The sequence below is a fragment of the Capricornis sumatraensis genome, chromosome 16, assembly GCF_032405125.1.
Source record: "Capricornis sumatraensis isolate serow.1 chromosome 16, serow.2, whole genome shotgun sequence".
NCBI lineage: Eukaryota > Metazoa > Chordata > Mammalia > Artiodactyla > Bovidae > Capricornis > Capricornis sumatraensis.
Window position 1 is genome coordinate 19991865 of NC_091084.1, and position 12358 is coordinate 20004222.

The 12358-nt window shown below is 39.3% G+C and overlaps 1 protein-coding gene across 1 annotated transcript in view; it reads right to left on the reverse strand.

The window, feature by feature from the left end:
• The window catches only part of C16H11orf65 (chromosome 16 C11orf65 homolog), a 72603-nt gene that overhangs the window by 13807 nt on the left and 46438 nt on the right, over positions 1–12358 (reverse strand). Inside the window, exon 6 of the mRNA XM_068988516.1 lies at positions 1632–1802. Within this exon, the coding sequence (XP_068844617.1) occupies positions 1632–1802 (171 nt within the window). The remainder of the gene's footprint in view (positions 1–1631; positions 1803–12358) is intronic.

The following is a 12358-nucleotide window of genomic DNA, read 5'->3' on the forward strand; positions in this document are numbered from 1 at the left end:
CATATAGGTTTCTCAAGAGGTAGGTCAGGTTGTCTGGTATTCCCATCTTTGGAAGAATTTTCCACAGTTTATTGTGATCCACATAGTCAAAGGCTTTGGCATAGTCAATGAAGCAGAAATAGATGTTTTTCTGGAACTCTCTTGCTTTATTGATGATCCAGCGTATGTTGGCAATTTGATCTCTGGTCCCTCTGCCTTTTCTCAAACCATCTTGAACATCTGGAAGTTCACAGGTCACGTATTGCTGAAGCCTGGCTTGGAGAATTTTGAGCATTACTTTACCAGCATGTGAGGTGAGTGCAATTGTGCAGTAGTTTGAGCATTCTTTGGCATTGCCTTTCTTTGGGATTGGAATGAAAACGGACCTTTTCCAGTCCTGTGGCCACTGCTGAGTTTTCCAAATTTGCTGGCATATTGAGTGCAGCACTTTCACAACATCATCTTTCAGGATTTGAGATAGCTCAACTGGAATGCCATCAACTCCACTAGCTTGTTCGTAGTGATGCTTTCTAAGGCCCACTTGACTTCACATTCCAGGATGTCTGGCTCTAGGTGAGTGATCACACCATCATGATTATCTGGGTCATGAAGATCTCTTTTTGTACAGTTCTGTGTATTCTTGCCACCTCTTCTTAATATCTTCTGCTTCTGTTAGGTCTATACCATTTCTATCCTTTATCGAGCCCATCTTTGCATGAAATGTTCCCTTGGTATCTCTAATTTTCTTGAAGAGATCTCTAGTCTTCCCCATTCTGTTTTCCTCTATTTCTTTGCATTGATCACTGAGGAAGGCTTTCTTATCTCTTCTTGCTCTTCTTTGGAACTCTGCATTCAGATGCTTATATCTTTCCTTTTCACCTTTGCTTTTCGCTTTTCACAGCTATTTGTAAGCCCTAGGCAACCACTAATCTACTTTCTATCTCCATAAATTTGCCTATTCTGAACATTTCAATTCAAATGGAGCCATATAATATGTGTTCCGTTGTGACCAACTTCTTTCACTTAGCAGGTTCATCAAAGTTGTAGCATTTCTTTTTATTGCCAAATAGTATTTCATTATTTGGATATGTCACATTTTAATCATTAGTTCATGAACAGATTGTTTCTAATTCTTGGCTATTATGAATAGCAATGTTATGAACATTCATGTAAAGTTTTCATGGGCATGTGTTTTCATTTCTCTTGTGTATATACTAAGGAGCAGAAATGCTGGATTATATGGCAACTCAAGTTTGAACCATGTTGTTCATATATAATATATATATAATATTATTTATTATGTAATAATATGAAGAAATTCTTTATATTATTAATTTTGTGCTCTTAGCTTGGTTTCTGTATCCCAAAGTAAGAGTAAAACAGAGTTAAACTAAGGCATAAGAATGAAGTCTGATAATAAAGAATACCTAAATCTATTTTTCTTTTTTCTACTTTCAGATCATCCCTTTTTATATTTCTCTCTCATTTCCTCTTCTTTTCTTTCTATACAGATAATAAATATCCAAGGAGTTTTAAAGAGTATGTTAGTGGCCCCCAAGTTCCAACTTGGGAGTGAGAAATATTAAAAATAATATTGACTGCCCTGATGCCTGATCCATGCCTTTGCTCCCCAAGAATAGCAACATATTTACTCATCAAAGTTGAGTGTGTTTGTCCAGTTCAGCACTTCATCCACTTCCCATTCCATCACAGAATCTATTCCACCATCTTCAATAGTTCTTAATAGGCCTTTTGTTGCTGTTTGAATTAAACCTAGAGTTTCATAATTTGTTGACTTAGCCTCCAGGTTTCCTGCGTAGTACCTACATACAGGAAAGGAAGAGTGATGTAAATCCTTTGAATTAGGTGACTGCAAGTGGATGCAGTTAATATACATTATTGCTGTCAAACTATTTACATAGTAAACAAAGTTTTTATCCTATTTAATTTAAATACATTTAAGCCAAGTTGTATGTGATGGGATCATCTGGGAAAAAACAAAGTAGCTTAATAACCACACTAACTAGAGAAGCTTCATTTCAAAATCTCCTCTCAGTAAGTTGTACTGTTGTGATACATAGAAAAGCTAAGTATAGAATTACAGAGTCAAAGGATCTTAGAGACCAAATGACTATCCCATTTGTTTCACAGGCAATGCAATAAATAAATGCAACAAGGGTAGATATATTGTACAGCACAGGAAAATATAGCCAGTGTTTTATAATAATATTAAGTAGAATATAATCTTTAAAAATATTGAATCACTATGTTGTACAATTCAGATATCTATTTTTGCTCTCATACTTTCTTTTACAGAGAATTAAGAAATTTATTCCAACAAAATAATTCTGTTTTGAACTCTTTAAATGTTAGTCACTATTAGGTAGGCTACAACAATCATAAATAAAAACAAGCTAGCCAGTACAAACAGAATTTCAAATATAGTAGTGGCCAGAAATAAAGACTTCTTTATAATAATCATAACTTGTTTTATTGGAGAAGGCAAGGGCACCCCACTCCAGTACTCTTGCCTGGAAAATCCCATGGAAGGAGGAGCCTGGTAGGCTGCAGTCCATGGGGTCACAAAGAGTCAGACACGACTGAGTGACTTCCCTTTCACTTTTCACTTTCATGAACTGGAAAGGAAACGGCACCCCACTCCAGTGTTCTTCCCTGGAGAATCCCAGGGACGGGGGAGCCTGGTGGGCTGCCGTCTATGGGGTCACACAGAGTCGGACACAACTGAAGTGACTTAGCAGCAGCAGCAGCAGCAACTAGTTTTATAGGGTGGAGTTTTAAAATATATATATATAAAATTTGACTTTATAAGTGATATTACAATATATTCCCTTAAAATATCCTCATATTCTTTCTAAACTAAAAAATTTCACGTTTAAATTTTTAAATTAAACTTTGTCTAAATATCATGACAGAGAGAGAAATTTGAATGCAAAGACCTAGTAACAACCAAGGTTGAAACTGGAAATGAGGTTGAGGAGAGCTAAGATTTGTAGGTACAAGGAAAGGACCCGGTGTGAAGATTAAAGTTCTTTTAGTAAGACAGAAGTTAAAAAAAAAAAAAAATCAAGATTTTGTCAACTATTGATTATCAGCAACAGTCAAATGAAAGTATTTAAATGCCATAAGTGACCAAAGCACACAAAGCAAAATTTCTTATTCATCCCTTGCAACCCTAAAAAAAGGAAATAACACTCAGATATAAGGATTAATGCATTCATTCACTCAGCAAGCAAGCAACATATATTCATTAAGCATCTAGTGGGTCTGAGGTCCAGCAACTAAGAACTAAGTTAATAGAACAGAATTTCTGTACTTTAGGGGCTAAAAATCTAGTGGAGATGGCAGACAAATAGACAGATAATCACAAAATCATTACAACTGAGTATATAAAGATCTATGGGGCACTTCAAAAGGAAGTGCTGAACTATGTCTAGGTAAGTCAGGTGAAACTACAGAAGGAGATATTTGAGCCAAATATCAAAAGATGAAGATCTTTTGATAGCCTTTGACAAAATTCAACATCCATTTATCATAAAAACTCTCCAGAAAGCAGGAATAGAAGAAACATACCTCAACATAATAAAAGCTATATATGACAAACCCACAGCAAACATTATCCTCAATGGAGAAAAATTGAAAGCATTTCCCCTAAAGTCAGGAACAAGACAAGGGTGCCCACTCTCACCACTACTATTCAACATAGTTCTGGAAGTTTTGGCAACAGCAATCAGAGCAGAAAAAGAAATAAAAGGAATCCAAATTGGAAAAGAAGTAAAACTCTCACTGTTTGCAGATGACATGATCCTCTACATAGAAAACCCTGAAGACTCCACCAGAAAATTACTAGAGCCAATCAATGAATATAGTAAAGTTGCAGGATATAAAATCAACACACAGAAATCCCTTGCATTCCTATACACTAATAATGAGAAAGTAGAAAAAGAAATTAAGGAAACAATTCCATTCACCATTGCAACGAAAAGAATAAAATACTTAGGAATATATCTATTAAAGACCTATATATAGAAAACTATAAAACACTGGTGAAAGAAATCAAAGAGGACACTAATAGATGGAGAAATAGACCATGTTTATGGATTGGAAGAATCAATATAGTGAAAATGAGTATACTACCCAAAGCAATCTACAGATTCAATGCAATCCCTATCAAGCTACCAACGGTATTTTTCAAAGAGCTAGGACAAATAATTTCACAATTTGTATGGAAATACAAAAAACCTCGAATAGCCAAAGCAGTTTTGAGAAAGAAGAATGGAACTGGAGGAATCAACCTGCCTGACTTCAGGCTCTACTACAAAGCCACAGTCATCAAGACAGTATGGTATTGGTACAAAGACAGAAATATAGATCAATGCAACAAAATAGAAAGCCCAGAGATAAATCCACATACCTATGGACACCTTATTTTCAACAAAGGAAGCAAGAATATACAATGGATCAAAGTTAATCTCTTTAACAAGTGGTGCTGGGAAAACTGGTCAACCACTTGTAAAAGAATGAAACTAGATCACTTTCTAACACCATACACAAAAAATAAACTCAAAATGGATTAAAGATTTAAACATAAGACCAGAAACTATAAAACTTCTAGAGGATAACATAGGCAAAACCCTTTCTGACATAAATCACAGCAGGATCCTCTATGATCCACCTCCCAGAATACTGGAAATAAAAGCAAAAATAAACAAATGGGATCTAATTAAAATTAAAAGCTTCTGCAGAACAAAGGAAACTATAAGCAAGGTGAAAAGACAGCCTTTGGAATGGGAGAAAATGATAGCAAATGAAGCAACTGACAAACAACTAATCTCAAAAATATACAAGCAACTTATGCAGCTCAATTCCAGAAAAATAAACGACCCAATCAAAAAATGGGCCAAAGAACTAAATAGACATTTCTCCAAAGAAGACATACGGATGGCTAACAAACACATGAAAAGATGCTCAACATCACTCATTATCAGAGAAATGCAAATCAAGACCACAATGAGATACCATTTCACGCCAGTCAGAATGGCTGTGATCCAAAAGTCTACAAGCAATAAATGCTGGAGAGAGTGTGGAGAAAAGGGAACCCTCTTACACTGTTGGTGGGAATGCAAACTAGTACAGTCACTATGGAGAACAGTGTGGAGATTCCTTAAAACACTGGAAATAGAACTGCCTTATGACCCAGCAATCCCACTGCTGGGCATACACACTGAGGAAACCAGAATTGAAAGAAACATGTGTACCCCAATGTTCATCGCAGCACTGTTTATAATAGCCAGGACATGGAAGCAACCTAGATGTCCATCAGCAGACACATGGATAAGAAAGCTGTGGTAGATATACACAATGGAGTATTACTCAGCCATTAAAAAGAATACATTTGAATCTGTTCTAATGAGGTGGATGAAACTGGAGCCGATTATACAGAGTGAAGTAAGCCAGAAAGAAAAACGCCAATACAGTATACTAATACATATATATGGAATTTAGAAAGATGGTAATGATAACCCTGCATGCAAGACAGTAATAGATACACAGATATATAGAACAAACTTGGACTCTATGGGAGAGGGAGAGGGTGGGATGATTTGGGAGAATGGCATTGAAACATGTATACTATCATGTAAGAAATGAATCGCCAGTCCAGGTTTGATGCAGGATACAGGATGCTTGGGACTGGTGCACTGGGATGACCCAGAGAGATGATATGGGGAGAGAGGTGGGAGAGGGGTTCAGGATTGGGAACTCATGCACACCCGTGGCGGATTCATGTAAATGTATGGCAAAACCAATACAGTATTGTCAAATAAAATAAAATAAAATTAAAAAAATCTTGTTGCCAGGTTGCTGAGCCAGAAAAGAGCAACCTAAGGATAAGGAGTATCATGTGGGATGTAAGTGATGCGAAGCCCCAGATAGGTTTCAGGTAAGGAAGTGATTTAATCAGTTTTAGAAATATTGTCTCAAGATTTATATAAAGAGGACCCCAGCGGGCTACAGTCCATGGGGTTGCAAAGAGTCAGACACGAATGAAGCAACTAAACAACAAACAGAGGAGCTATTAGCGACAAAGAGACCAACTAGAAGGACTTGCCTGGTAAAGCAGAGTTGAAGATGAAATGCTGCAGTTGGCAGTGGGAGAAGTGTCCGATTTGGGAGATACTTTGGAAGCACAATTAAGAGTGGACTCATTGGGAAAGACTCTGATGCTGGGAGGGTTTGGGGGCAGGAGGAGAACGGGACGACAGAGGATGAGATGGCTGGATGGCATCACTGACTCTATGGACATGAGTCTGAGTGAACTCTGGGAGTTGGTGATGGACAGGGAGGCCTGGTGTGCTGCGCTTCATGGGGTCCCAAAGAATTGGACATGACTGAGCAACTGAACTGAATTGAACTGAATGATGGATTATGTACAGGAGTTTATGATATGTAAGAAATGTAGGGCAACATCTGCATTTCTGGCTTGGATGACTAAGTAAATGATAGTGTCATAAACTGAGGCCAGGAAGAATACTGAAAAGAAACCCCTTTTATAATGGCAAACATAAGAAACTGAGCTTTGGACTTGTCGAATTTGAGATGTAAATGACCATATAATTAGAAATATAGAGCTGAGTTATGGATGAGGACTGTTTTGAGAATAAATAAATAAACAAAAAATAGGAAATTATTATTCATGTGTATTAGCTTATTACTAGATGGCTCCTAGCTGTTGCTATAGCTGAATGTCAGCAAGTCTTACTGCCATTCTGTCAAAGTCAGCTGTTTCTAGGTAATGATGAGTGTATTTTGTTGTTCTGAGCCCATGACCACAGTTCCTTTGCTGTACATGGGTCGCCTGGTTGTAGTGTTGTATGGAATAAAATGATGATGGATAGGCGTAATGTAATAAATGGTTTTGCTGACAGAGTGATGGAGCAGAGAAATAAAATATAATACATATTCAGAATGTTTATCATTCTGAAGACAGAAGGGTTCCTCCTGTATTATGGGAAGGGCCCAGTATAATTAGCCCACCACTGGGTAGTCAGCATATCCCATTATGGAGGGCAAAGCTATAACTTTTGCTGTACAGTCAGCTGTGACTGCCAGGGGCCAGCGTGAGGAACTCCACCCATGGCAGAGGTCATGAGGAAGGAGGCTTGGGATATGCAAAGGCATGATCAAGCCTCAGGAAACCCCCTGTTCCCGAGCATCTACCCCCAAAACCAGAGTCTGTTTTATGCTCTCACCTACACCTCTGACTTTACGGAGGGCTCTCCCCCATAACCGTTTCTCTTGGAGAAGGAGTAAATGGGCAGCTCCAAGGCAATAAAAATTCCTGGGCATGACAAGAGTGTTTCAGCTTACGGACTCCTCTGAAGGTTATCTAGCCCACCTGTATAGGTTCGTCCAGCCACATGTGATTGTTTACAGCCTCCCAATCTGAGAGGCACGAGATGTATTAGACTCACTAAAGGCAAATTCTTTTGGGGAGTTGGAAATTATTAGTATAGTGGGTTGGTTAGGAATTATATTGGTGAAGGGTTTTTCATTTGTTGTGCCAATAATTGCTGCTAATTCCCTGCCCTGGGTGTGACAAGGGTGTCTTAGGTCAAACCTCTCTGCTGACAGACTAGCTTGTGTGACAGGATTATCCATACTGCTGCCACTAGCACATGATTGTTTACTACCTCTCAACCATAAACAGCACAGAGAGTTTTGGAGTATTTTGACAGTCTTAATTAGCATAGGGCTTTTTCTTCTTGTTGAGTCAATGATTGCCGCCAGGCCTCCATATCCTTAGGCACCTGGGAATATATTAATCAATGTATTTGGAATATAGAAAAGGAAATATAGTAGTTTTTGATGTTAGCAATACTAGACTTTTTGAGTTAATGAATTTTCTCTTTTGTAATAGATCACTGTACTTTGTTATAAATCACTGTGTCCTTGCTATGTAAAAATGTAACTCTATCACTATCTTAAGACTAAATAGATCTTAAGGGGAGCATTGGTGAAAGGATTTTCATTTGTTGGGCTGATGTTTGCTGCTAAATCTCCATATTCCCTGCCCTTATAATGAATATAATGAGCATATAGGAGAAATAAGCATTAACCTTTAAGTATATAGGAGAAGTAAGTATTAACCTTTAAGATTAATCATGTTAACCTTGGGTTAAATAAATTCCTTTCTTGACTGTAACTCACTTCACCCTCACCCTATAGGAATGTAACTTTATTTGGAGGGTGGCGCCTGGTTTAAGAAAAAACACCCTTGGAAAAAATAAGTTTTTTGGTTATCAGAAAGAAAGGATCATAAAATGTCAGCAGGTCTCACCCATGGCCAGAAGATGATGTAAAATCCCTAAGACCTTTTGATGTGAAGCACCTTATTTTGATAAAGGTCAGGACTGCTGACCCCCACGTGACTCTCTATTCATCCCTATGTGTAACAAAAAGTATATAAGCAAACCCCAAAATAAAGAAATCGGATCAGTTTCCGGAAAGACTGATACCCCCATGTCGTTTCTTTCTTGCTCCCCGTTTTTCTGGCTGAATTCCCATCTGGAGCATGGATGCTATTCCACATAGACCAAGTTATTCAGCCTCTTCTTCTCCACTAATTTTCCTACTACACTATCCGTTTCTAATCTCTCTATATATCTGTGATTAAATATGTATTTTTTCAAGGACGCTGACACCGTCCCCACCTTCGAATTCCCTGGATCTACCGGGGCTGGACCCCAGCAGTGACTAGCCAGAATGGCCTTAGTGAAGAAAAGACTACATTTATGAGTCTAGGTATAGCTTCCATCCCTGTAGCCTGGACAATTTGAGCAGTCACTGAGTTGTTGCTGTTGTTCAGTCACCAAGTTATGTCTGACTCTGCAACCCCACGAATAGCAGTATGCCAGATTTCCCTGTCCTTCGCTATCTCCTGGAGTTTGATTAGACTCATGTCCATTGAGCAAATGATACCATCCAACCATCTCATCCTCTTCTGCCCCCTTCTCCTCTGGTCCTCAATCTTTCCCAGCAACAGTGTCCTTCCCAAAGAGCAGGCTCTTTGCATAGGTGGCCAAGGCATTGGAGCTTCAGCATCAGTTCTTCCGATGAATATTCAGGATTGATTTCCTTTAGGATTGACTGGCTTGATCTCCTTGTAGTCCAAAGGACTCTCAAGAGTCTTCTCCAGCACCACAATTCAAAAGCATCAATTCTTTAATGCTCAGCCTTCTTTATGGTCCAACTGTCACATTCATATATGACTATTGGAAAAACCATAGTTTTGGCTTAACTGACTTTGTTGGCAATGTCTCTGCTTTTTAATATGCATCTAGGTTGGTCATAGCTTTTCTTCCAAAGAGCAAGTATTTTTAAATTTCATGGCTGCAGTCACCATCTGCCATGATTTTGGAGTACAAGAAAATAAACTCTGCCACTGTTTCCACTTTTTCCCCATTTATACACCATGAAGCGATGGGACCATATGCTGTGATCTTAGTTTTTGAATGTTGAGTTTTAAGCCACTTTTTTCATTCACTGTCATCAAGAGGCTCTTTAGTCCCTCTTTGCTTTCTGCCATTAGAGTGATATCATCTGAATATCTCAGACTGCTGGTATTTCTCCTGGCAATCTTGATACAACTTGTGATTCATCCACCCTGGCATTTCGCATCATGTACTCTGCATAGAAGTTAAATAAGCAGAGTAACAATATACAGCTTTGACGTACATACTGCTTTTTCTATTTTTAATCAGTATATTGTTCCATGTCGGGTTCTAATTGCTGTTTCTTGTCCTGCATACAGATTTCTCAGGAGACAGGTAAGGTGTCTGGTATTCCTAGCTCTTTTAAGAATTTCCCACTTTGTTGTGATCCACACAGTAAAAGGCTTTAGTGTAGTCAATGAAGCAGATGTTCTTCTGGAATTCCCTTGTTTTTCCTGTAATCCAATAGATGTTGCAGAGAAAGCAATGGCAACCCACTCCAGTACTCTTGCCTGGAAAATCCCATGGTCAGAGAATCCTGGTGGGCTGCAGTCCATGGGGTCACGAAGAGTTGAACACGACTGAGCGACTTCACTTTCGCTTTTCACTTTCATGCATTGGAGAAGGAAATGGCAACCCACTCCTGTGTTCTTGCCTGGAGGATCCCAGAGACGGGGGAGCCTGGTGGGCTGCCATCTATGGAGTCGCACAGAGTCGGACACGACTGAAATGACTTAGCAACAATAGATATTGGCAATTTGCTCGCTTGGTTCATGTACTTCTTAGCCTAGCTTGAAGGATTTGAGCACTACCTTGCTAGCATGTGAAATGACCACAATTATATGGTAGTTTGAACATTCTTTGGCATTGCCTTTCTTTCAGAATGGAATGAAAACTGAACTTTTTTGGTCCTGAGGCCATTGGTTAGTTTTCCAAATTTGCTGGCATATTGAGTGTAGCACTTTAACAGCATCATGTTTTAAGATTTGAAATAGCTCAGCTGGAATTCCATCACCTCCACTAGCTTTGTTTGTAGTTCAGTTCAGTTCACTTCAGTTGCTCAGTCATGTCAGACTCTTTGCAACCCCATGAACTGCAGCACACCAGGCCTCCCTGTCCATCACCAACTCTTGGAGTGCACCCAAACCCATGTCCATTGAGTCAGTGATGCCATCCAACCATCTCATCCTCCGTCGTCCCCTTTTCCTGCCCTCAATCTTTCCCAGCATCAGGGTCTTTTCCAATGAGTCAGCTCTTCGCATCAGGTGGCCAAAGTATTGGAGTTTTAGCTTCCTTCCAATGAACACCCAGGACTGGTCTCCTTTAGGATGGACTGGTTGGATCTCCTTGCAGTCCAAGGGACTCTCAAGAGTCTTCTCCAACACCACAGTTCAAACACATCAATTCTTCTGTGCTCAGCTTTCTTCACAGTCCAACTCTCACATCCATACATGACCACTGGAAAAACCATAGCCTTGACTAGACTGACAAAGTAATGTCTTTGTTGACAAAGTAATGTCTCTGTGTTTTAATATGCCATTGACGTTGGTTATAACTTTCCTTCCAAGGAGCAAGCATCTTTTAATTTCACGGCTGCAGTCATCATCTACAGTGATTTTGGAGCCCCCCAAAAATAAAGTCAGCCACTGTTTCCCCATCTATTTGCCATGAAGCGATGGGACCAGAATCATGATCTTGGTTTTCTGAATGTTAAGCTTTAGGCCAACTTTTACACTTCCCTCTTTCACTTTCATCAAGAGGCTCTTTAGTTCCTCTTCACTTTCTGCCATAAGGGTGGTGTCATGTGCATATCTGCACTTACTGATACTTCTCCCGGCAATCTTGATTCCAGCTTGTGCTTCCTTCAGCCCAGGGTTTCTCATGATGTACTCTGCATATAAGTTAAATAAACAGGGTGACAATATACAGCCTTGATGTATTCCTTTTCCTATTTGGAACCAGTCTGTTGTTCCATGTCCAGTTCTAACTGTTGCTTCCTGACCTGCATACAGATTTCTCAAGAGGCAGGTCAGGGGGTCTGGTGTTCCCATCTCTTGAAGAATTTTCCAATTTATTGTGATCCATAGTCAAAGGCTTTGGCATAGTCAATAAAGCAGAAATAGATGTTTTCCTGGAACTCTCTTGCTTTTTTGAAGATCCAGCAGATGTTGGCAATTTCATCTCTGGTTCCTCTGCCTTTTCTAAAACCAGCTTGAACATCTGAAAGTTCACAGGTCACGTATTGCTGAAGCCTGGCTTGGAGAATTTTGAGCATTACTTTACTAGCATGTGAGATGAGTGCAATTGTGCGGTAGTTTGAGCATTCTTTGGCATTGCCTTTCTTTGGGATTGGAATGAAAACTGACCTTTTCCAGTCCTGTGGCCACTGCTGAGTTTTCCAGATTTGCTGGCATGTTGAGTGCAGCACTTTCACAGCATCATCTTTCAGGATTTGAAATAGCTCCACTTGAATTCCATCACCTCCACTAGCTTTGTTCGTAGTGATGCTTCCTAAGGCTCACTTGACTTCACATTCCAGGATCTGGCTCTAGGTGAGTGATCATACCATCATGATTATCTGGGTCATGAAGACCTCTTTTTGTACAGTTCTGTGATTCTTGCCACCTCTTCTTAATATCTTCTGCTTCTGTTAGGTCCATACCATTTCTGTCCTTTATTGAGCCCATCTTTGCATGAAATATTCCCTTGGTATCTCTAATTTTCTTGAAGAGATCTCTAGTGTTTCCCATTCTATTCTTTTCCTCTATTTTTCTGCATTGATATCTCTCCTTGCTATTCTTTGGAACGCTGCATTCAAATGGGTATATCTTCCCGTTTCTCCTTTGCTTTTTATCTTCCCTTCTTTTCAC